This window comes from Megalops cyprinoides, chromosome 18 (assembly GCF_013368585.1).
Source record: "Megalops cyprinoides isolate fMegCyp1 chromosome 18, fMegCyp1.pri, whole genome shotgun sequence".
NCBI lineage: Eukaryota > Metazoa > Chordata > Actinopteri > Elopiformes > Megalopidae > Megalops > Megalops cyprinoides.
This window is the reverse complement of record NC_050600.1, coordinates 15,635,383-15,662,887: the sequence shown is the minus strand read 5'-3', so window position 1 is coordinate 15,662,887 and position 27,505 is coordinate 15,635,383. Positions and strand designations below refer to the sequence as shown.

The following is a 27,505-nucleotide window of genomic DNA, read 5'->3' as shown; positions in this document are numbered from 1 at the left end:
ATTCATTCCATCAAAAAGGATTTGTCAATGTTCAAGTGACTGGATTTGTAATAGTGAGTAGTGCAAGAGAATGAGGTTTATCATTATTAATTGTATCTGCATTCATTATATAGTCATAATCATAATTTGGGGTATGTTACTTTGAGGCGATATTAATTGGCCACTCAAACTATAATACAAAACTATAGATTCATTTTAAGAATGTAATGTAATGTAAAATAATTAATCTGTTCTTGATTAAATAATGTGTTTAAAATTCAACCGTTACATTAAAAGGATACAATTATTTGAGGAACTATGTTATCCTTAGACAATAATACATAACAAATCAACTATATATACTATCTGTTGTATATTATTTTGTATTTAAATCAGCACAATTTAACACAATTTTACACCTCAGACAGACTCAACATGTAGAACAGTGAATCAATCATTTAATCTATAGCTATGCAATGACAACACTTTCATTTGGCATGTGGTTCCCTATAAATGTCTACAAGGGAGTCTTACTGCTTAAGAAAGTAAAGAAGTTCTTGTCTGCAGTGTAACAGAGGTACACAGTGTACTTGGTGCACTGGACTTTGATGGTGCCCTTGCAGCCAGGGAATTTGCACCTTCCTCTTTTTGTGTGGGAAAAGAGGCCAGTGTTCTGTGTTGTCTCATCAAAGAGGGGCTGTTGGTCACATTTAGTGGCTTATTTGGGTCATATTGAATGACATACAGACTGCTCTGCGCAGCCATGTCTTTAATGGCAACTGGCTTCAAGAGGTGTCTAAAACAATCAATTGGCCTTTAACCTCTACAGCTTCAGGGAGACTGCTCTTCCATAGAACCGGGGAAATACATATCCTCCTTGGCCATTTGAAGTTTTTAGCCTTTGCAACAGTTGAATGGTTGGTGACACACAATGGACTAACTTCCTCATTTTCCTCTTGATCTGAAAGGTTCATGTAATGCAAACTGTACATACATGATGCAAACATATAGATGTAAAAGTGACCACAAAATATAAATTGAACACTGTCCTGACATACATGCTTTAGCCTTTATCTTTGTCTGTACTGTGCGACCTCACTGCCATTCTTCCTCTCCCTCTTCAGCACTAAACTGTAGTTCACCCTTACTGATGTTAAGTGGTTCAGTCAACTGTTTTTCTACCTTCCCTTTCTATAAGCACATATGTTTATACTCTGAACACAGACAATTTAAATGCCATTGTATTATTAATTCAAATGAAAATATAGATTATACAGCATTGTCATTTACAGTCTGTAAGCACAGGTCTCCATCGACCCATCCCTTCAGTGTAAAACATCAAACCATATGTAAACAGACACTGAAAAAATTACTTTGACACAACACTGTGCAATACAGTTTATGCTCATGCGTGCATTAGAATTTAGTGCATCACAAACTTTATATTGATGTGAATTGTTTTCTTCTCATGCTATTAGTCATTTTAAATTACTGAAATTATATGGAATCGTTTACAAAGACACAGGTGTGTTACTTTTGGTTTATTGAAACATGCATGCAGAATTCAAATGTCCCCTGTCACAACATCAATTTTTTCACTGAAAATCTGTCATCAGAACAGCTATCCCTGCTTTCTAGGGATATGTGATATTTGACAGACCTGACTGTTTTCAGCGCTTTGGCAGAGGCAAGGTGAAACAATTAATTGGCATAAAAATGCTGCTGTCTATATAAGAGTCATTTCATTTCTGACATTCTCTTTTTTAACGTAATGCCAGGTGTGACATCTTTAGTTCAGATGAAAACATTGGATGCAGTACATGTGCTTAGTCAGACACAGTGTGTGCATCATTTGAACATTTTCCCATCTGTGTGTTTATGCCTCAGGCCGGAGGAGGACAGACTTTGAATATTTGTGAGACTCTTTTCCACTCATTTGACTGTGTCTCTGTATGTAGTTATGCCACGTTTTGCTGAGCAAGTGGAGGTGGCAATTGAAGCCTTGAGCACAACCCCCCCACAGCCCTTTGAAGAGAATGAATTCATTGACGCTTCCCGCTTGGTATATGATGGAGTTCGTGACATTAGGAAAGCAGTCCTAATGATAAGGGTATGTACAGTAAGTCTCTCCGTGCATCACAAAAATAAAACATACAAATGTATTGTGGTTTATTATCTTGCTTTTTATCCTCACCAAGCTGTATTGTTTTAACTGACAACTTGTACATATTCATTATAAGTAGGCACACACATTGTCACTTTGACCTTGATAACAATGAGATCGATTACAATATTGTGCTTCAGTATTGTTTCAAACTATAGACAGAGGGCTCGTAGAGGTCTCTATAATAACTGCACACAAATTGTAAAAAAAAAAAAAAAGCTAATCTTAGATTTTACATGATGGATTTCTTTTTTAATCAACCCAGACTATTTGTGGCAAAACAATTTCTCACATGCTTATAAGAATATTCTCTATTCCAAAATCTAACAAGTTCATCTTCTTTTCCCCTATGTTTCATCAGTATGCTTTTTTAATTAATCTCCTGGAATGTTCCCTTGTATTGAAAATCATTTGACATTTAACAATATAATGTAATGTAATGTAAACATTATTAACACTATTATTAACACTCTCTAATGGATTACCATTGTTCGTATGATGTAGATGTTTTAAGATAAGCAAATAGCATTTGCTTTCAGCTTTGTTGTGCAAGATCAAATTAAACATGTATTCTTTGTAAATTAATCTAGTTCACAAAGTGTTATTTTGATTATGTATAGAAGGGGCTCATAAAGACCTTGTTTTTAATTAGGTCATCATTATAGGAAAGATCATCTCACTGGTCCATGTAGTTAAAATAATAAATCCGAGAAAAACACTCATCTCTTCAGCCTTGCACTCTGAACATTCCAGACAATGTCAGAGAAGTGTGAGAAGTGAATGTGTACAGTGAGGAAGGAATTTCTAGGGCTGTCTAGAAAAGCTGGCTGACCCCTTTCCCATAAATGAGCAGAAAAGAACCAAAGGTTAAAAGAAACAATAATTTAATTTTAAACCCAAACCTACACAAAGAACCCGGCCTACAACAACCAAACGCAGAAGCCTTCTCTTCTGTTCTGTAGCCACACCTGTATTTAATCAGCCTCCAATTATTCAGGTGTGGCTTGTTAACCAATAGGCTGGTTCCCCAAAACAATTACACACATGTGAACAATCAACAAACAGACCACCCAATCAACATTTAGGTTGAAGGGAGAGGTGAAGGCTCTCCTTCATAGACTGTTTAACCACAATAAAACAAATAACTGCAGACTCTTCATTGACATCTAAACTAAACCATAACAGTCCTGTCATGTCTTCTGCCTGTTTGTCAGAATTAGAAATGATTCTGCAAAGAAATTTACACTGCTAAATAGTGTTTAGAAACAGCGGGTATTTCCTTATATTTCAGGAGGTTATTAGTTGTAAGATGAACATAGTTCAGAAATTTAAAGTATTTCCATGTAATTCATATAATTACTTGCCGTAGTCTGAGTAGTCTGATGAGCTATCATGTTTCTGTATTACAACTTTGCAATGACAGTCTATGTATAATTCTTTCTTATTAGAATGTAGAGCCTGTTTTGAAATTAGGCAAATGATAAAGTCAAACTGTCTGTTTACCATGAATAAATGCATGGTAAAAATAGTAAATAGTATATAGTAAAACAGAGTATGAGAGTATTTTAGATAATGTACATGACCAAAAAGGAAGGTCAAAAAGTATATCTGGATGTTGTATACATTACACAAGGGATATTTTAAAGAATATTAGTGTAGTTAGTGCAGCCTTCCGGCTTTGTTTTGGACCAGACATGGAGGAAGAAATGCTGGGGAGAAGAGATTTAAACATGAGAATATTTATTCCCTGTTGATACAGGCCAGTTGTTGGTTGTGTGAATCACTGAAAATAAAAGTTACTGAAATTAAAAAAAATACTAATCCAGCTATTTGGATAATTGAGAATTGTAGTATTTTTCACAGATTCACAGATCCTCCCTTTTAAAACATACAGATGACTGCCTAAAAAATAGACATTTTATTGGCAGGATGTCCCTGCCTCCTAACCTTCACCTGTCCACTATTGACCATGAACCCCTTCAAACTGTGAGATAACACCCCATAATTTGTGTCCCTCCACCCTCAAATCCTTTATTGGGCATATTCACTGCAGGGGGTGGAGGGACAGTGAAATAACTAACTAAACTGCATCAAAATCAAACTGGTGCATGCTAGAACAGCACTACAATAATAATAATAATAATAATAATAATAATAGTAATAATAATAATAATCATCATCATCATCATCATCATCATCATCATCATTGGTGCTTTTGACCATAGTAAAAACCATCTTTAGTAGCTAGTGCTACACTAAGTAATCTTAATTATAACCTTTACAGAACTAAAAATAGGGAAAGTATTCTGCTGCTTCAGTTGCATTCTGTATATAGGCATATGTCCTCAATGAGTGTCTTACTTAGCACTGTACAAGCACCACATACACGCATGAGGAAGGGACCTTATAGACATTCTAATCAGACGATTGTAATTCTGCTGCTGAATTGGGTGTTGGTGTAAAAACTCCTTATTCCTATAATTTTTTACTTTTTTTTGTTTGTTCTTTGCCACATTATGCAGGAGATATGTGTTTGATGCATGTTAACATGGTGGGCATGAGACACTTTGTATTGGACCGTGTGCCAAATAAATAAATGCAAATATATGCAATGCAGAAGACATAGGCATCAGCTTAGATGCTGAAACAACGCTTTTCTTTTTAATTGCTGAGAAATACATGTAGGTCCCTCAGGTCTCTCAACTGAGAACTTACCAGCATGGCCAAGGGCTGCCTGTTTCCAGTACAGCAGCAACAGCAACAGACAGTGCAAGCGACCAGACCTCTGCCCAACTCCACTTCCTCTAAGTCTGTGCACTCTAGGTCATCACAGGTCATAGTACAGGACAGCGGCTCAAACCAAGAGTTACACATTCATAATTTATTTTCAGTCTGAATTTTTTTCCTGGTGGATGGGTAGCATCAAGGATCATTGGCATGTTTGTCGTTGATTTTCTGCTTTTTTTCTTTTTTTTTTTCCTTTTCCCTGCCAGACCCCGGAGGAGCTGGAGGATGATTCGGACTTTGAGCAGGAGGATTACGACGCCCGCAGCAGAACAAGTGTTCAGACAGAGGATGACCAGCTCATCGCTGGACAGAGCGCTAGGGTGAGTGCAAACCACTCTTAAGGGCTTACCCTGGCTGTGATAGCTGTTCCAGTGGCAGTCGCACACTAAGACTCTCCCTCTCTTGCTCTCCCTCTCTGTTTCTCTCTCTCCCACACACACAGAGATGAACATGCACACACTAAAAGGAATGTAAAAAAACATCCAATTAACACAAATTTGCCTGATATGGGTTAATAGATGTGAATGAATGAATTTCCATTGATATTTGTCATAGCACGTGTGCCATTGATTACCAGTTGTTATGAGTAAAGCTATTTATTGGATTTATCAGAGAACACGATTCATGGCACACTGTTTTGACAGTCAGATGTAATGTAGATAGAAAAGGAAGATAACAGTGTTATATGATATTGGATAATGAATGTTCTATCTCTGGTAAAGTATGAGCTAAATATGAGTGTTAATTTTAATCATGGTAACACAGAAACACATTTTTGTTAGTATTTAGTATAATTTTGAAATCAGTCTAGTTATTTAGGCCACTTAAACATATTCTGTGCAGCAGAATGTCTCGAGTATTTTAAATAACTTGAAAACATAGTGGTAATTTATGCAGTTCCTATTTAATTGATAAGGCTGAATAGTAAACTTTTGGATTATTAATGTCTAATTATCTGAGAAACATGAGCACAAGCCAGCATTTACACAGAACATGAGTTAAATAATAAAGTATTATTGTTAACACTTACTTTTTGGGCTGTTACTCCTCTGTGTTTTGGAAGGAAAGGCCAAGTATTGCTCTGCTCTACATCCCTTTTATCTGATGCAATATTTTTAAAAGAACAATAAGGAAGTCTCTTTAGCATTTTCTTATCCATTTATACTTCTCAGTAATAGGAATATCTGAAATTAGTTCCAGAGGTATTATTAGCCATTTTTGCCAAATGACTTTGGATGTTAAATGATTACACAACTGTGTACATTTACCAGTCATGTTGTGTTTAGTTCAGTCTGCCTACTTTGTCTCAAAGGGAAATGGTTGGGTGCACTTGAAACATACTAATTGTGCAGGTGGACGTAGCAGGCAGCGAGACTCCATGGCTACTCTTGCTGTGTGGCTACAGCTCCCATGTGTCTTACTGCCTGACACTCTGAGAATGGCACAAGGAAATGATTGTGCACACAGTCTACAGCTCGCCCCGAATCTTTGAACAGATCTTCACAAAGCAGCGTGTTGATAAATCTCCCGCCGTCTGTTTAAATTGTGCGTCGACTGAATTTAGATTGAAATTAATGTTGCTCGCAAAATAGATGAGTGCAGCCGCAGGTGTGCAGCTGAGATAATCGAAGGCCTGCTGGACATCTGAGTATTCTAGGTCGTGCAGACTGTAATGTGCTTTAAGGAAAGAAAGACAAAAATCTACATATTCAAAGCATGATCTGAGGTGATTATTTAAATATTCTCATAGGGTACGGACACAACATACAGAAGGGTCAACCATTCGCAGTTCACTGTTTGTATAGTCTTCTGTGGCTACCACCTCATTAAAATTATATCTGCATAGGTCATTGGATTCTTTTGTTCCAGCAGCAGTTTTTCTCTGTAGTATAGCTTCTGCCTGTCAGTTTCGCTGAATGTAACACTAAAGCTTATGGAAACGCTGGGAATAGCCAGGCAACATTGGTGGAATAATTCAGGGTTTTCAGATAAATGAAGAGAAGGCTGTCGTGCTTGTCATAACTGTGCATTCACTACCTTTACTATTAATATACTAGAGCAAATTGCCTACAGTTGAATTACTTGTTTCTGTAGCTTGATACTGAGGAAGGTTTTTGTTAGAAATAATATGTAGAGATTTACATGCTTTTAAAGTGCTATGCTCAGTATTAATTATCTATAATGACATTGTGGTGAAACACACTCTGATTATTGAAAATTAGACTTCGGCAATATACATACAATGCTGATATAGCCCTATAGAATGCCATTAAAACATGTGAAATGCATAGAATAAAACTTAAGATGAGGTTCTTTGTTCTTCCCAGTAGCCATTGGGTGATGGAACCTCGCTAAACTCACACCTTGCTTAATGTCACACATTTGTGATAGGTGATATTAAATAGGTTACACTTAACATGATAATCACAAAATACAAAATAAATACTAAATACAAAAAAAGGTCACATACACACATATAAATTTAGAGTGCGCAGCAGACAATATGCTTGGATAAACATGTCAGTAGGTGAACCATGAAATTGAACTCTGAGTTTCTGGTCAGATTTTTTTTCCCCTTGTTGAGATGAAACAAAATGAAATCCATTTCATGGTGCTTTCTGAGTGAAGAAATGTAGGGAACAGTTTAATCTGTCTGCATGTGTCAGAGGCAGTAAATGTATTGGCATGTGTTCTATGGGAAGGATTTCCTGCTGTATCAGGTTCCTGAGGTTGGCTCAAGTTATCTGAAAATGGTAAAGGGATTTGGGGATAAGTGAATTTTGAAAGATTCAACCAGAACTTTTTGCCCCTTTTGACAACCCAATCATCATTTGTTTTAACCAGTCAGTAGAGGGCTTTTTTATTCCTCCTCTCACCATTTTGGTCTTCCTCTTCAGTCCTCACACTCTTCAACTAGTTAAATTTTAGCTAATTAAGGGAATTTAATTTTCCTCTTCACTCTCAATGCTGCAGTACTAAGTATTCCATTTATAAAGCTATATCCAACTTTAGTATTTGCCCAGCTGGATATGTGGTGTTCCATATTGATTAGTTTTATTATTTACACTATATTAAGCTGGGAAGTGTTTTTGAGACTTTTGATCCTATCACTTTCAGTGTGTCATGGGCATCATGTTACATCCACGTAGTCTTAATGCTGTTAGGTCAGGAATGATTTTTCTTTGCTTTGTTAAACATTTTTACTCTCACCCATTAATAATTCACAGTGCTTAAATACATAATTAATTGGATACATTCTCAAAAGTGGTGTTAAGTAACTTGTGATTTATGAATGAATGTATGCTTATGTAATGGATTTCTTGGTTTGTTAATTTGTGAATGTGCCACAGTTTGATTTAAACAGCAAGGTTATGCTTGACTTATTACAGAATTTTATATTCACCCTGGGGGATGTGGTCATTGCAAGTTTTAACGAAACAGAGCCATATTAAATAATTGTAAAAAAAAATTGTTTCACAGTATTTGTATGTTGACTTTGGCCGATTATAACAATAAAGCAACAAGCTGTTGTTAGGACTAAATAAATAAACCTCAAGTCAATTAATGCAAAGATTGGAACTGGTTTGGTTCTGCATGTGCACAAATTCTTAAAGTATACAAGACCCAGCAATACAATTCAAGTGCAGCCAAGGAACTCAGCAGCAACAAAAGAGAGATGGATATCTTCTCTACTGCCAGAGCATTACATTGCACAGTGCAAATACCTTTGTTAGACATCCAGAAACATTAGCAATGTCACTGACAGAGTTGCAGATCTCTTGACTGCTGTCAACGTGTCACAGATTAAAGCCTGCTTGGATGTTATGAAACATGCAATCACAACACTTGTATGTTACAGCATACTGTACAGTATTTATTTTCTGGACAGCTGTATGAAGTCTGGACAGCTGTATAATGTGCTTAGCAGTCTTACGTAGTCCAAAGCACATCACTTCAGATCTGACCAAGTACCAACTGTTTAGTAGCATTTTGAAATGAGAATTCATGTGAACTTGCATCTGTGGCAAAATGTGTACTGTGGGTGTTTAATAGGTAACTCCATCAAATTCCACTGAAAAAGGCAGACTGTGTTCATTCAGTGGCACAGATGGTAGTGCTGGGGACTGGGGAGCGCCTTCCTAACACTGAACGAGGAAGTGACTACAGTGGCCACTCGGCTTCTGCATTTCACCTGCCTCTCAGGAGGACGGGGGTTTTCAATAATCATTTGCCCTCATTTCCAACTGAGTGGTGGCACAACTCCAGAGCTAGAAGTTAGGATTTTACAAAGATTCATCATGTTAAAATGCTGTTAAATGTTCTTCTGTAAATCTTCTTTATTGATGAAAACTCCAGAAACTAAACACACACACACATAAACAAAGTGGTAGGATTGTATTCATTCTTGTATAATAGTTCCACAGAAAGCTTTGAAAAGCATCATTAAATTAGCTATCTTCATGCATTTTAATTATTGCTTCTAGCCCTAATTAAGATAATAAATAATACACTTATTAATTTCATTACAGGTTATCTTGACAGCCCCTTCTCAAAAAAGTCAAACAAAGGCATTATTTATTTATGGGAAATTAATTAAACTTTCATGCATCTGTCTCACAAATAGCACTGTCAAAATCATATGCCTTTGACCTTGCCAAAAGATTTATTTCATTTTGGACATGATTTGAATTGCCATGGAAAAAAAAATAGCTCAGCAAAAAATAGGGGAAAAATGATATGTGCTTTATGAATAAAGCATGTCAGGGGCTGTGGAGGTTCGGCGATTCATTGCAAGATCTATAACTTCATTCAGAGAGTTTTAAGAGGATAGGTTATAAAACTGCAGATTTCTCAGCTCCATACTCAAGTTTAATCAATTCAGTTATAGGCCTACAAAGTCAGAGAGGAAGGGGCATGCCCACATGTTATTCTACAGTGCTTTGTGACTTCGGTAATAATAAACTGACATAACCTTTGTCAACTTTGATGCAAAACGTAATAACTATCTAGTGCTTTTTCAATTCCATGGCCCCCACCCCTCCCCACCCCCACCCTACCTCAGGCCATCATGGCGCAACTGCCCCAGGAGGAGAAGGCGAAGATCGCGGAGCAGGTGGAGAGCTTCAGGCAGGAGAAGTGCAAGCTGGACGCCGAGGTGGCCAAGTGGGACGACAACGGCAATGACATCATTGTGCTGGCCAAGCAGATGTGCATGATCATGATGGAGATGACCGATTTCACCAGGTACACAACAGCAGCTCACTTTTCGCCGTTAGCTGTGATTTGTGAAAGGAGCATCGCCCTTCCTTCCACATTGTTTTATCCGCAGACCTGAGGCAGCCTCTCGCTTTTTGAAAAATTTACAGCAGATTGTTTTGCAGTCTGCGTGTAGTATCAAGCGGTGCTCTCTGAGACAGTGTTATTTCCCAGACAGCATTTCTAAACTGTAAATCAAATACAGAAGCATTGCCTAAATGGTTTCTAAATTATTAAACTATAATCCCATCATGAAACTGAGAAGATTTGAAAATCCATTTTGTTTGAATTTTAAATTCTCTTTTCTCGAGTTTTCAATAGCAGCTCCTCAATCTTCCCATTGTTGGGAGTTGAGTTATTTATTTGTTTATAAGCTCCTTTCCTGAAAAATGCTTTTGAAGTGAGTTGACTGAAAAACAATAACCCTGACATATATTATTATATTATAGTATTATTTACTATAATCCTAATGAGCCTAGGTCAAAGGAATACTTGAGTTGTCTCCTCATTTAGACATGGCAAACATAATTATTTATGAAAATGTATACTCAGGTGTGATGTAAATCACAACCACTTTAGCTTTAGAAAATACAGCACTCTGCAACACCTCCCTTCATAGGAGTTCACTGTAGAAACTTTGTCATTATTAACAAACTGCATTTAATGTACTCAACCAAAACCAAGGAAATCAATTTGTTTTCCACTGTTACAGAGGTAAAGGACCACTGAAGAATTCTTCAGATGTGATTAATGCAGCCAAGAAGATTGCAGAAGCAGGCTCAAGAATGGATAAACTTGCTCGTGCTGTTGCTGATCAGGTAGTGTTATTAGATTTTGCATAACTGTGTTATAGCAGTGTCCATTTACTGTGGAATTCCTGGACTTTCTGCTGCATCTCTCTAGCTATCTGAAGAGGAAGATCATTGGCGGGGTTGCCTTTAATATAGTTAGGTCATAGAGAGATCACAATCATAATTAGCAAAGTAGTTTCAGAACATGCTGACAGAAAATTTTCAATATCTAATCAATCAATGCAACACTCAGAAAATGTATCTCACGAGGTAGAGGTGAGGGGTGTGCTGGGTGCATTTGCTGAAGTTCCTTTTTTAATATGGAACAATGCAGGCAATGCTCCAGGTACCTTACTGTCAGCAGGAGTAACCTCTTTATTTAATTAACAGTGGATTAATGCTGAGAATACCGCTCATGCTGGAAGTTTGGAAGTGAGCAATTACAAATCTGGCATGTCTTTCAGAGAGCATGAATGGTAATAAAAGGGCTCCTTGATAACTTATCATCTAATATATACAGGATATCTCATTGAAACTTGAAAAGAGTACTTGGACTGCAACTGAATTGGGAGGCCTTTTTTTTGGAAAAGGTCAGCATGTGAAATATACTCTGTTCAAATTACCAAGCATACACTCGGGCCTAGTTTAATAGCACAGAACTTTGCTCTTAACATTAGGTATCCTGGTAATAATAGGTATTATTGTCTATTTATTTGAAATCTCCATCTGAAAATATGTGCAGGTATTCAGATTTAAAGCTCATGCTAGGGGAATATCCATTTATATGGTATATAACATTAATAAAACCAGGAGTAGGAGTGTGTTTGTTGGTGTTATCATCCTTCAGTACTTGTATACATTGCTTAACAATGGTTTCCGTCAGGTTTATTGTCACATTACACCTATGGATGGACTCCAATGGACGGACTTTTGTCTGGATGTTTCAGTGATTAATTTCACAAATCTAAATAGTGTGACATGTTAAACTTTTGCAATGGTAAAAGGCTAAGCGGTTGTACGTAAGGAACAATAAGACAATGTGCATGATGGTGTGCCTTGGTTTCACAACCATGCTATGTGGTAAAGTATGCTTTTGTAGGGGTGAAGGAGAGACTGGCCATAGCCATTCCCTGCCAGGTAATGGGCCATGCTGTTTATTTACATCTGGAGGAAGCCTGTTGTATAAATGGCCTATTACCCAAAGATATAAAAGGCAATGAGAGTGTAATCTGGGTGCATGAAAAGAGTCTGCCGGGGGGAAAAGAACAAATTGTTTTGATGTGGTAATTAAAGAATACGTTTTTTGTGGGCTTGTCTGGATGCAGGGATCAAGGATCTGTGAGGAAGTTATCCGAGGTATACCTTACCAGCTGTAACAACCTTGTGTCATGCAGTGCTGCGTAAAATAGGTCTATTGAGATGCAGATTGGTAATTAGATGTCTGAGTTTATGAGCAATGGGTTTAGGGGTTGACATTCATTGGGGTACATAAATGGAGATGTAACCTTGACTTGAAAGATAATTAAAGGAAAATAATAATAATAGCAAATGTTGAAATACAGTGAGAGTACATCCTCAGCAAATGTTATGCTAGACTGGAGATCAAATCAGCTGTATTAATTACCATGTAGGAAGACTGAACTGGCCCAAAAGGAAGGGTTCATTCCCCTGTATACATTTTATAATTCATATCTCCCTTTCTTTTAGGACAAGTCAAACCTGTTAACCTTAATGCTAAGTAGTGAAAAGTGCCACCACTGACCAAAGCACACCACTGACCAAATTCCAGTGAATAGTGTGCATTCAGCAGGTGTGCAGTTAACAGAGAGGCAGGAAAATGCATATGCTTACTCACAATCTGAAAAACTAGATCAAAACTTGAAAAGATCATGGCATTCAATGAAGCAGAAGCACTGATCAATTTCAAACATGATATCTTACTGAGAATAATGTAAGACAATGGTGCATGCAAAAAGAGTGGCACTTTGTTTCCAATGATTTAAGAAACCTTGATAATAATGAATTCCTAGTTTAGCTACCATCTAAACTCTTTTAGCTAATATACAAAGACACAGTAGAAAGCAGGCAGTCATGGAAAATAAGCCAGGCTCTTAACATTTTGACAGTGTCTCTCACTAAATGGCATATTGCCAACTCTAGACTATATTTATATTCCACTAATGCTGAGCAGGTATCTGAGTAATGTCAACATTTGACTGATATAAGAAGCCTTGCAGCATAATATGAAAATGAATATGAAGGAATTACAAATATGAAACAATTATGAAAAAGGCATGATACATATCTTTCAGCATGATTGGATGCAGTGTAGCATAGTGGTAAGGACCAGGGCTTGTAACCAAAAGGTTGCTGGTTTGATGCTGCTATACCCTTGGGCCAGGCTCTTAACCCAGAACTGCCTTAGTATCATATTTCAATGAAAAATTTGGACCTCAGCCTTATTATGTGAAATCTTGATGTTGACTGCACAAAGAAATCCCCAAGGTGTTCAAATATACATCTTAATGCGAAATCAATATAATTATACTAAATTAGCTGCCCATTCTAAATTCCAATGATGTTATATGAAGTACATTCAGTAGAAAAATATAAGTAATACATTTTGTATTAAGAACACTGTGCTTTAAACATTGTAACATGTTCTATTTCCCACCAATGTACCACAAACAGAACAGATTTGATTTTGAGCTACAGGATTCAAAAGAAAGGAGCTACATATCTCAAGGATAGCAGATAATCAGTCATTGCTGGACAGATCAAGTGCTACAACTAGATAGAGGTTCTTCTTGTTTGCATAGATAGTGCAAGACTTTTGAACTTACTGGATATTTGGCCATTTCAGGCCTCAATCAAAACCAGAAAAATAACAAGGTTGTTTTTTCACCTTTTGTGCAGATTCTTTTTTATTTTTTATTCTGTGAGGTCTAGATCTTTGTCTGGAACATTGCTTTTCCCTGGTATAAAGTGGGGATGTTTGAGTTCCATATGATATTCAATACGCTGGTTTGTCACAGCAGAAGCCCTATGTGTTTCTTTTTGAACGGCCACAGTATTGTTAATCTTACCCTGACCTCCTTGTCTTTCAGTGCCCTGACTCTGCCTGCAAGCAGGACCTTCTCGCATACCTGCAGAGAATCGCTCTTTATTGTCACCAGCTAAACATCTGTAGCAAGGTGAAAGCCGAGGTGCAGAACCTAGGAGGGGAGCTGATAGTCTCAGGGGTAAGTCTCCGTTTTTTTTCCCATGATTCCAATCATCTCTTTGCTTTTTGCTGCCTAGCTGGCAGATATAAAAAAATCAGTTTCATCTGATCATTTACTTCTCATACCTTCAGTGTACTACTAACAGTATTTGCACAATGTGTCTGCCTCATAGATTGAGCTTTTAAAAATCTTTCGGAAATATCCACAAAAGAAACTTTCCTACCCTGAAACAGTCACTGTTGTGTACAAACCAAAATGCTTGGAAGGTGAGTGAAATTATTGTGTATTATGATACAGAGAATAAAGAACACAATATAAAAAGTTCAATGCTTTACAGTATCATTTAAGGACAGCTGCGTGATGTCCTTGATAGCATGTGCCTACAGCTGAGTAGCAACACAGGCTTTTATGCATTCTACTATCCAGTAAAATACTTTACGCAAGTAAAGTTGACACTATTCTTCTTCCTCAGTCTCGTATTCTTTCATTTTTGTATGGATACGAGTAAGCAATATAGCACCTCCATAAATCAATGAATGCATTATCTCAGGAGTTGTAAACAGGCTTCAGACATCTAGCGCATACGTCTGAAGTGGAGTGCAGCCTGGGCAGTCTTTGAGGAAGGGCCATTGCCCTCCTATTTGCTATTATGCCTTGCCTGTTACAAATACAGTATTTTAATTTCTGATACACTATGTTGTATATTCCATGCATGTTGTTAGTTTGCGAAGGATGTTCATCGAAATATTGAGCTAAGTTGGAACAAAGTCTTTTTCAGGTCCACCTGGGAGTAATGGCAGGGAATAAAAATAGAGTAGAGTGTACTCGGCTTTACAGAGAGCCGTGAGAATGTTAAAACCCTTTTCTGTCTGTAGCATAACAGCGTGTTCTGAAAGTACCTCATTACAGCTCCAGTCTGAACAAGAGTCTCAATGTGATGTGCTCTGAGAATCACAGATAGCAAAACATGGCAAATACTTTCCATTTATTTCTGCCTGTTTTGCAGTAACAGCGTTTTATAGACGGGAGAAAGACAAGTAGTGAATATTGTAGTGAGACAGTGGAAGTGTACTGAAAGTTAATGAACCTTCTTGATGAAAATAATGATTCTGTATTTATCTGGGGAGAGACAAGGCCCTTGACATTAACCCTTTGCGAAGTGACTGTTTCATTCTGCAGGGATTCTAGCAGTGATTTTTCAGCATGTGATGGAAACAGGCATAATATATTTTATCAGTGAAACAAGGTATTGTACAAAACAATGTGATCATGCCACAAATCCCAAGTCATCATATTTTGTTTTTGCTACCATTAAAAAACAATGCATGAAGAAATTGCCAATTGAAGTTTACCTTGTCATGCTTTCTGTAAAAATGCAATATATCTTACTGACTTTCCAATGATGGTTGTTGGAGTAAATCTCAGAGATTGCCTGTCATTTCTTTTTGGAGTGGAAAAGGCAAACGTCAAATTGCAAACCGTGTTGACACTGTTCTCCTGACTGTTCATGGATCTATCGGGAGATAGGATGTGATTTTCACTGTGGACTGGTGAAGGGCGATGTGTCACACATGAATGTGTAGCTGCATCTTCATTGTCACTGTCTGCTACCTGACTCAATTTTGCTGTCACTGCTCTGTTATTTTCATTCAAAGGTTCACTGTTGTAATCATAGCAGCAGCACTTTTGACCTTCTTTTTTTATATGAGAAATCCTCTATGGGTAGTCAATGGAAACTATCATTAATAACATAGAAACTAATATTACTTTGCTCTGTACCTTCAGGCATTGCATGTAGCTAATCAAATTATGAGGAGAAATCTTAATTTTCTGTTTATGTGTCATGGTGACAATATCATATCTATGAAAAAACAGCATATCTTGTCCATATACCTCACCTGATAAAACTAGACAGCATATGCCTCATGTACACCTACTGCAGTAAAACACATTTACTGGTCTTATTTTTCTTTTGTCATGGTGTGAGGTATTAAAAGGTCAGCATCTGTATAGCATTTGTTCATATCTCTATCATATACAACAGAAAGGACACTTTGTCTCTTGCCATGGTTAACTGCCTCTCGCATATCCTCACAGAAGCTTTCCTTCTTGCACTGTGGGTACTTTTTCCCCGTGTGAATTCAATAAGGCTGGTTTCTTTCAGCCTGACATTTTACATTTACATTTATTCATTTGGCAGACTTACTTATCCAGAGCAACTTACAAGGAGTACATTCAAATAGGGTTAGGCAATTAGCCACACAGATATTGGATCATTAGTGCCACCCTTGAAATATAGTGCCATTGTGGGAAACATTGCCACAAAAGGAGTAAGTGCAGTCATAGGCTGCAGGACCTTAAACTATTACTGCCTTTTCCAGCCACCAGGTTCATATCACCATCAGCTTGGATCACCAGGGGGTTACTACTGACCTTATGTTGCTGCAGAAGCTTAACTGCCACCAGGCCTCTATCTTTTGTGCTTAAAGAGTGATCTTTTTTTACAACTAATAGTGTTTTTTTATTGCAGTGTTAGTAGGATGGGTCAGAGTTCAGAGAGCTCAATGCAGTCTGAATTGGTGTGTTTTGAGTCTGTGCTGGAAAATGGACAGTGATCCCATTGTTGACAGCTGTGGGATGCCGAGGAAAGAGAAGGGATGTGAAAAATATGAGTGACACTTCCAGCAAGGGGCTACTAGGCAATAAGGTGCAGCACAGTAGACTAGTCTTAGGTATGTAGGGTGTTGGAAAAAAATGAAATTGGCAGTTTTGGGTGTTATAAACAGCAATCTGCAGCGCTGAGTCACTACTGCTATATTATCTATGAAAGGCTAGCTAGTATCTAGCACCATCCTTATGTTCTTGACACTCTGACATGGTGACACTGTCAAGTTGTGAAGGGAGAGGCAGAGGTTGTGCAGTGATGACTTAGTTGGCATGTAGAAAAGTTCCATTCTGGAGAGTTTGAGCTTGAAATGTTTACTCATCATCCAGTTCAGTCATCACTGGGGAAAGCCTGGATGTGTGAGACAATATGCTTGACACTAGGTGGAAATGGTGGAAAGCATTATGAATCACCTGCCAACCAATGGTAGGAGAAGTCTTAGTCTAAGTCACTGAATCTTAGTCCTGCTCCTGGGGCCCCCCTGCTCCGCATGTTTTCCATTTTTCCCTGCTCTACCTACCTCACTGAACTCACCAGTGGCACTTTTGATTAGTTAAGCACACCTGATTTAATCAAGAGCATCACACTAATTTCAGGTGTGTTTGGAGCAAGGATAGATAGAAGATATACAGGACAGGGGGGCTCCAGGAGTAGGACTGAGAAACACTGGTCTAAGTCGAAGTTAAGGAAATGACCAATCCCAGAGATTTTGTGTATATGGAAAAGAGGACAACTGACTGAGGATGAAAGATGGACCCCTGAGGCACTCCTGTGATGAGACCATAATGCTTTGAGACAGATTTGTGCTATATTACCGTGTGGAAACAGTTGGAAAGGTAGAATGAAGTCCACTTGTAGACTGGGCCCAGAAATGCTCAGTTCAGCTTGGGTTGCAAGGAGGGCCTTATAGTCAACTTTATCACAACAGCAGCAGACAGATAAAGGAGGATTAAGACAGAGGCCATAGAAGTAGCTCTAGGAAAGTTGAGTGCTTTGCTTAGAGAGAGGAGCCAGGAAAGGAGATAGCTGGTTAAATGCAGCTAATTCCAAGGTTTTTTTGTGGAAAATGGGAGAAGGGAGACAGGTCTGTAGTTTTGGACCTGGAAGGAGTCCAAGGGTGTTTTCTTAATTACTGGTTTGACTAGTGCCTGTGTAAAAGCTGTTGGTTTGCAGCCAGATGTCAGGGAGGCATATGCATTTAAATTTACGTGTAATCATTTAGCATATGCTCTTATCCCGGGCAAACAAAAGTGCATTCAATAGGATTAGGCAACTAGTTACAGAGATTCCAAAACATGAGTGCCAATATTGGCCACAATTGGATTAAGTGCTATCAAAGAGCGTACAACCTTACACATTTACTCTACAACCTTAAAACTAAATAACTTAAATGTGCCTGGTTTGTGCCTGGTTTGTATTGTCACAATACCCACAGATTCTGAGGTTCCACAAGGCATTTGTATTTTAATTTACCAAGCAGAAGGTAAAGAGAAGCAGAGCAGATACAAAGGTCTATATTACATGGTATGGGGGTTGTTATGAGTTGTATCAGGTCAGAGCTGGAAATAGCCAAGAATTGTGGGAAAGCAGATATGTTGGTAGCTGCACCAGTGGCTATGTGACTGGGATCATTTGTTGGTTGTTGGCAGGAACTGATGTCTGTCAGTTCTTTCTTGAGATAGCATGCAAACTCATTACCAGTGAGGGTAGAATGGGGAGGTAGAGGATAACATTCGAGGGGAATTGGAAGATGCTTTGATTTTTGCTTGAAAATAGAAAGCTTTTGCAGATTAGACAGCAGAGTAAGACAATGTGAGAAACCACTGATATTCAAACAGGTCCATTTCTTCTCACCCGAGCAGTTTATTTGCCCTGGCATATAGTCAGCCATAAGTTTGAAGAGGATGTCTTTGAAGGCCTGGAGGTGAGTGGATATGGAGTGGATGACAGTGTTGATAGCAATGAGGATGTTGCAGTGTCTACAGGTAGTTGTGAAAATGCCTCTACAGCTGGATGAGTGGAAATTACTCTCTCAGAGCAGGTTGTGGGCGAGACACAGCACAGCATATATTTTTTTGGAACATTAGTGTGGGAGCTGATGTGGCAGTCACCCATGAAAGGGGTAGTGAGAAACAAAGAAATATTTAGTGTTGAAGTGGGGTCACTTTGAGACAGCTTGTGTTACAAGTTAAGAGTGAATACAGGGTCAAGTTGGTCGTCAGTGCTGTGTGTAGGGGAATACTGTAGCAGCCTCAATCTGAATGTGTGAAGTAGTGGCATGGATCCTTCAAACTGAAGGGTTTGTAAATGAATATTGAAATCACTAAGAAGGATCATAGCAGTATCAGCGCCTGGGAGAGAGATGAAGAGGATGCATAACTTGTCAAGGAAGCTTCAAAGGGGCTGTGGTACTGCAATTTGTAAGGATTACTGATTGTAGCAGCATGATACTCTAATGATATGCGAATAGAAAGATGAGAGAAGTCGGAGTGAGCACTGGCATGAGTTTGAGACAAGTATGTCAACTCACTGCCCCCTCCTGAAGGGTTGGGATGTGTGGACAAAGGTGTAGGCAGTGGATAAGGTGACCAACTGTGTTCTTGGATGTCATCCAAGTCTCAATGAGAGCATGCAATTTGAGCGATACAAGGAACTCATTTGCTGAGATGAAGTCGGTTGTTTTAACATGCAATTCCATAGACTTCCACTGTCAAGCCAAGGTTGGGTGAGCATAATGGATATGTTCAGTTAGCAGGAAAGCCATGCCCAGGGTGGCTGCATCAACGGGAGCCTCTGATTTTCTGATTAAAATTGTGAACTGTGCTTAGCATACAGTCCTGAATGTTTTACTGCCACTGTTGCCATTTCATCACCATGGCTAAAATTTCCTCCATTACTGTCTCACCACCTCTGTTTCTCTGTTACTATTCTGCTGTAACAACTACTATTTCACCACAAACACTGCTGTCTCATTGCCACCATTTTACCTCTACCGTTTCACCATAATCAGTACCATTTCCCCACGACTGCTGTCATCTCCTTGTCAGCCTTGCCGTTTCACCACCACTATTACCATTTCACCACCACTGTTAATTTCACTGTAACCACTAATGCTTAACAACCACCACTGACAAGTTGTTTACTGTTTCACTGCCACCATTTCACTGCCTAATGTGGACCGCACTGCCTGTTCCTCCTCAAAGTTACCCCTTTCAGTTAAACTGTTTTATACAGTGTTCCACTAGGGCTACCTGATTGCTAAGGATATACCATAGTGGTCCAGTAGTGACAACAGACATAAATTTGATGACACATGTTTCAGGAACCACACACCAACTTCAAACACAATACTGGTAAATGGACGTGATGTAAACAAATGAAAATAACTAAACTAAACTAGTCTAAACTAGCACATTGATACAGGTAATGTTACTGACAAACTTAATTATTACAAAATGTGAGCCGTACTAGCACTACAAGCAATAGAATGACACTTGACTGATACTAGTATGAGATACTGTTGTTGATGCTAAACAGATGAGATCCACAGTATCTGTGATTTGTGCTGATTTTAGGGGCATGAGGGAAGCTCATCTGTGCCAGAGTGAAGTGCTGTAATTCAAAAAGTTGTCCCTTGTAAATGAGCCAATGCACTGAGGCATATATTTGTTAGATTTTTTTTTCTTGGCTTGAGTGTCCAAATTAGCTGCATGCCACAGCGCTCCTCAAGCACAAGCTGGGTTAAAGAAACCTCTGCTTTCATGAATATATGAACGGACTGACAGACAGACACAGACACAGACAGACAGGCGCACACACACACACACACACCTCCAGGGACATTATTAAACATGTCAGTCTGTGAGTCACATAAGAGGCTAGGAAGGGATTTGAATACAATTTTTGGCTTCTGGGGACAGAGCCTTTGCTTGTTGAAGTGTTTCTCTTGCTTTGTGCCCCTGTGTTAATGTCTTGCCTTAATGCTCCTAGAGGTAAGATATTTCAGATAACTCCATCATGAGTTGGTAAATTTAGCACATTTTCACATACATGTTTGGCATTCAGATTCTACCTTATCACCTGCATAACCATCACTTAAGAGTAAAACAAGGTATGAGGAATTTATTTGGTTTCCAATTTGTTAAACACTACCCTTGTTCTGGCCTAAATATATGTGACATTTTCCATTCCAACTACATTTTCCAACATGCAAATCAGCCTCTCAGAATTGCATAAATTGTACAAACAAGGAGCTATACTGAAGGCAGATTCCTTATTTTATTGAAAATTGTGACTGACAAAACAGAATGTGAGGGAATTAGAGCCAAAATAACGTGTTTTGTATTCTCCATTTATCTGGGCCAGTGCAATATTGCCAGGTCATATTACACACCTGCACAGCCGATGTAAACTGTCTGGAACTGTAGACTTGTTAAACAATGTGCAGTTACAATTGCCTTTATGCATTTCAGCAATCATTGAGTACTATAAAAAACATTCTGTGGTGCATTAGCAAAATTATAGCAAATATCTACATTTGCCTGACACCAAACTAATTTCCTTACAAATCCACCTGTTTTGGAGCAGCCTAGAAATGGACTGACTTCAGTTTTCTTAGCTTTCATATTAGGCCTAGTACCCACGTTCTGAGCACAAGCATAACAAGGGCGAATATGTGAGTCTTGTGGTTCAGTCGTTTATGTGTTTATTATAAAGTCCGTACTTTGCAGATCCAACCAGAGCATTTCAACCACACCACTGTAGCCTGTGGCTGAATCTGTTGCTATTGTGTGATTTGTATTGTTTGCAGTACCTTCTGATGAATACACGGAAAAATAAAATGGCAGCTACTAAACATCTTGGTCCAATGCTGTTACGATGTGACATTAGTAGCACTGAGTAACACTGATTTGCTCATTTTTGTTGTTCATAGTTGTGACCTATATTCCATGTTCTCATTCTGAATCTACCCATTATGCTCAAGTACCATCTCACACAATCACACAACAATGGGAGCAAAAAAGAAACATCAACCATTATAATCAATTATATCCACAGTAAAAGTGATTAAATTTATGCTTTTTAAAGCAATGCTGTTAACAGTAATTCCATCCCATCTGTAGACATTTTGACAAATATCAAATAATGCTACCCTAATTTGTAAATACTGTTTCATTGTCTTGTTTTCAGATGCTGCTCAATGTTCAACATGTATCTAAAACAAATTTTACCAGCAGTGCTTTTGAGAGCATTCATTAAACACAAACACAGTAATATAATAGAGTGTGAGAAGCATGATTTTCAAGGAAAGATGGCAGAATTTTTACATATTGAATGAACACAGCACAATAAGATGAAATTCATTCTTTCCATGTGATGTAATTGTCAGAATTACCTGCTCTTTTGGACAGCAATGTGCTCTGTTTTAAAGTAAGACACTCAAAAATAGTTTCCTGAATATATATGAAATTTACAGAACATCGTACATATATTTTCAGCCTCCATTTTGACTTCTACAGCACTGAAACCCCTTGAAAGCAAAGGCAATATTATCTCCTAGTTTTGGCATCCTGGATCCATCACAGCCAATCAAATGGGAAAAGTGATGCGCCTTGGTGGTCATGTGTTTTGTACAGCCCCAATATCTTCAAAACACAAGAGAAGACACAGAAAAAAAACAGTGCCCATGGGTGCAAAGATTAATGAATAGACGAAGGAAAACCATGGAATGCAAATGAGAGGGAAGTATGGAGCTCTCTGAAATCAGCAGTGCAGTATCTCATGAGCCCATAAAAATCCTGTTGATATCAAAGGTATAGCACAGGCATCATATCTCACTCATACAAGTACCTTTTTGTAAATGAGCAAGGTAATACACAGGACAAATATACATGAAAAATCCACAAGGTAAGAAAATTAACTTTTCATTTAACAGAAGCAATCAACCAAAATGCATCTCCCTCCTAAGGCCCTGCCTTATATGTGGGGGAAGACAATAGGGACCATTGTCTTTTTATAGTCCCAGATTTATATCCTTCTTTTTTCACACTTTAAAACACCATCCTCCACTTGAGATTTAGCAGAAGCAAAACTAATATTTTGTCAGTTACAGTATATAGTTATACAGCTTTCACAGGGCCAACTTATGTAATCATAAACGTAGCTGCGTGGGTTTGCCGGACATATTTATTTCACCCCATTGGGTTCCATTCATAGGCCTGCTCTTTGTCATTCTATTCAGGGTACCTGATGAATGTTGCTCATTCAAACTGAGCTGTAAAAGTTTTCAGTTCCCTACATCAATCATGTATACAGATGGCTTCTTTTTTTAGTTTCTTATAATGGACAGCACAAGAAGTTATCATAATTCTCCCTTCCTCAACTGGAGACCAGAAAAGAAGAACAATGCATTTACTTTTAAATCTCAGTAATGAACTATATAAAAGGCTACTGGACTGGACCATCTGAGAAGACCTATAAAATGAGATGCCAGAGAATCAAAGTTAAAAAAAAAACATATTTAATAAGAAATCAAACAGTTTATCCAAAGTGCATGTATCACAAAATTGCATGTAGCAGAGATGTCTCTTCTTTACTCCGGATGTGCATTTGTAATTGAAATGAACCCTGTAGAGTATGTTTTCTTTCCAGGTGGTAAGTACCAAACATGTAAATGGCAAGCAGGAAGCTCTGTGGTTCCATGCTGAGCTGGTTTTTCCAATCATAGGGACAACGAGTAGTGAGCTGTTTCTCTGGCATTCTCACACTCACCTCTTTCAGATGACAATAAATGCCTCACTTTTGAAACAGTCACTTTAAAAGCCTCCGCTGAAATGAGGGGAGGGGGGTGACACAGAAAGTGGGACGTTTCCTGTGTCCCACTGCTTGCAGTGACATAGCTGACTGTGAGCTTTGACTTAATGCGACTAATTGCCACCAAAACAGCATGACGTTATACTGTGTGGTGATAATGGCCAAAACAGGAGTGCTTTCTAAAACCTCCCCCTAACAAGATCTGGCAGTTCCAAGAAGTAATTAAAAGAAAATTGCTGCTGGCCATTTCCCCACTCGGGAACGATATTGTTTTTTTCTGATTTAGGGTTTTTTTTTCCCACACATCATCTCACTATTTGGAATAACTGGTGCCACAACCTTGTAAACTACTAAATATGTCAGTTTGTTCATGTGTACATTTATGTGCTTTGTTGGTGGGGTTTTATTTTATGTTAGTCTACAGAATTGAAATGATGTGTGTAGGATTTGTATGTATGCTATGCATATATGCACATATGCTATACATATATGCTATGTAAACTATATCTTATATCTATATGTACTGTATATCTATGCTGTGCAAACTTTATCAATAGTAGCAGATCAATGGCAAACATGACAGACCAGCTCTCTGTGGATATTGGGGAGTCTCAGAAATTGTAATACACACCAATCATTTGTTGTAATCAATGCCTTATGCACTGAGTCTGCAATGGCCTGCTATTGGTTCAAAATATATTATTTCATTATTAATATATTATTGTCTTGAACTACTAAAATAACTGGGTGGATGAGATGTTTTCATACCATGATTATAATTTGAACCAACAGCAAATTATTGCAGTTGTTTTTCTGCATTTAGCAGAATTGTCATTTAGCAGACACTCTTATCCAGAGTGAATTACATAGCTTGCAATTTTACATGTTTTCCATTTATACAGCTGGATATTTACTGAGGCAATTCTGGGCTAGGTACCCAAGGGGACAGCGGCAATGCCCTGGCAGGGAATCAATCCAGCAACCTTTCGGTTATGAGCCCAGCTCCTTACCACTGTGCTGTGTTGCCTGTGGTAGTGTTCCCTCCACCAAGAGGCTATATATTGTTTTTTGATATTGTTTTTTCTGTTTCTTTGTTTTTTTATGGCCAAGATGATTCTTGCATCTCCTTATAGTTAGTTCTTCAGTGTACCATGAATTATAAAGATGCACAATGATATTATGGGCTGCCTTGACACAGAGACACATGTATTAATCACTCTGTAGTTATTAGGTGCATTTCTGTTTACTATACATTGATTCATACATCGATCTACTTTTCATGTTCTTTTCCCTAAGGCAAAAAGGCAAAAGATTTTAGTCCTCTTCACCTCTCTGTTTTCCTGCTAAAATATACCACACAGAGAATGAGAATGTGTTGTCACTGGACAGAACCTTTCAGAATGATTGTGTTCATCAAGATAATGCTGTTCAGAGAGAGCACTACAGCAACTCAGTGAGGATGATAACCGGTTACAACTGTAGATCGTAACTGTCAGGGTCATATGGCATTGTGACCTCAGCCCCTCAAAGTTGAAGGCTAATTAAATAAAGGCAGTGCACAAAAATATAGCTCCTGATTTAAAGTGTGGCGCTAGGTGTTGGAGCTTGTACAAAACTGTGTTCACCTCATATTTCTCCACATACTAATAATGTTGTCTTTGAACACAATCCACACCTTCTCTCTCCCAGGGCAATACATTTTGTTGCCCTATATATGATTCTGATAATGGCATGCTTCTGTTAGCATGTCACTCTGTTTGGCTTCTTATGAAACACGAACCTTTTGAAACTCTTTGGAGGGAAGCTGAACTGATGACGTATAGATAGGGTCACTGTTAGCATTGTAAATGATTAAGAATATAGGAAGAACAGAGAGTGTAATCCTGTCCTCTCTTGTCTTCTCAGCTGGACAGTGCCACATCTCTTATCCAGGCCGCTAAGAACCTGATGAACGCAGTGGTTCTCACAGTCAAGGCCTCCTATGTGGCTTCCACCAAGTACCAGAAGGTGTATGGCACAGCAGCCGTCAACTCCCCTGTGGTGTCCTGGCGCATGAAGGCCCCAGAAAAGAAGCCCCTGGTGAAGAGGGAAAAGCCAGAAGAGTGCCAGACTCGGGTCCGACGGGGATCCCAGAAAAAGCACATTTCGCCCGTCCAGGCGCTGAGCGAATTTAAGGCCATGGACTCCTTTTAATCCAAGTGTACAAAGAAGACTTCTGCTTTCATCTTTGTTTTTATTCCTTTCATTTTGGAAAACAGAGTAAATGCTGTATCTAAATATGAAGGATGAGCAACCTTCCATTCAGCTCTATAATTTCAGTGATGCGAAATAAAGCACAACCTTTGGGTCAGACAATTTAGACCATCCAATGAGGTCCCATCGAGATTTATTTTGACCTGATCCTGTGAGGACCAAACTGTGTGTCTTGTTGTAAAGTAAAGAAAAGATATCAAGAGAAATATGAAAAAGCAAGTTAAGGTTTTCTTTTTCAGGACATATTTCACACGTATATCTGATACAAATGCACCTATAACACCAAGGTAATATGTATTTGCTTATCATGAACATAATTAAGGTACCAGTAATGAAGATGGTGTTGATGGATGTTTTCTTATTATTACTGTATTAATACAAATATGGCAATGATTATCATTGTTTGGATGTGTACAGAGGCTAATCCAATTTGATTTAGCATCCTCATGTAGCCTTGTTCTGCTCAGACAATGACAAATTGATCTAGCAAGGGCCTTTATTTCCATATTTTATCAATATTTTGTGATTTTACCTTTACCTGTTTCTGATGTTAAATGACATTTTACACAACACTTATTGTAAAACACTTGAGTCTTCTCTCGTTCCCCATAATCATACAGTATTATGAAGCACAATATGGTACTGTGTTTTTAAATTTATTTGACCATAGTTTTGCTCAGTTTTGAAGCCTAATTGAACATTTTGTTGCACTTAATGGGATTAGATGAGGAGGGGGTCTCAATTGTTTGGATTGCTTTGAGAATCAGTGTCCTACATACCTTTATATTCACAGCTCACTAATAAAACACCTCACAACCTGACAACCAAGACATTGTGTGCTCTTTTATTTCATTCAGGATCCAAGGTTACTCACACATTTGCGCCTGGTCGAGCGAAGCTGTACAGCAGGTCCTGTTTGAAGAAATTACAGCTAATATTGAACATACGAGCCGGTGTCAGTCTCTGTTAGCAGTTTAGAGAGGGATGTGGTTGAAGCTGCTCAGCAGAGGCTGAAACACGGCTGTTGACAGCTCAACAGTCAGGGACCTTAAAATGCATCCGGTCCAGAGACACTTAACCTGACATAGGTTGGTAAATACAGCATTCTAAATCTGAGGAACGTTTCAGCATCAGAAGAGCTGTCAGAAGACCTCTCACTGATTCTCCTTCATGGTTATTTTGAGAGATGCACATGGGATGGACAGACTGGATGACTTAACCTTGAGAATAATGAACCGGTGGCTAAGAAAAAGCTGCAGGTTTCTCAGGCAAGTGATTGGGGACACAGGGGAGATGTCTGAGATGGGCCAAGGGTGACTGGTAAATAGCCCAGGTGATTTTGTAATCTCCTTGCCTGGATTAGGGCTGTGCCAGGGCAGTCACAGGGGCCCAGGCTGTGCAGGTACATGTGGCCAGGGGGCTAAATTTGTGACACATACTGTATATTAGGGGGTCTTTTTAATGACTCACAGCGGGGTCACCCATGGAGAAAAACGACCGAGAGAACCCAGCAGAGCAGGACTAATATTACATTTTTAATAATTTTGAAATTCAAAAGGTTCAAATAGTGCTT

The 27,505-nt window shown here is 38.5% G+C and overlaps 1 protein-coding gene across 1 annotated transcript in view; it reads left to right on the top strand.

Annotated features, from left to right (window-relative positions):
* LOC118793246 (catenin alpha-2) overlaps positions 1-25,973 on the top strand; it is a 305,116-nt gene extending 279,143 nt beyond the window's left edge. The window contains exons 13-18 of the mRNA XM_036551323.1: positions 1,938-2,089; positions 5,137-5,250; positions 9,993-10,174; positions 10,899-11,004; positions 14,085-14,219; positions 25,585-25,973. Coding sequence (XP_036407216.1) covers positions 1,938-2,089; positions 5,137-5,250; positions 9,993-10,174; positions 10,899-11,004; positions 14,085-14,219; positions 25,585-25,872 — 977 coding nt within the window. The 3' untranslated portion in view covers positions 25,873-25,973. The remainder of the gene's footprint in view (positions 1-1,937; positions 2,090-5,136; positions 5,251-9,992; positions 10,175-10,898; positions 11,005-14,084; positions 14,220-25,584) is intronic.
* The last annotated feature ends 1,532 nt before the right edge of the window (positions 25,974-27,505 follow it).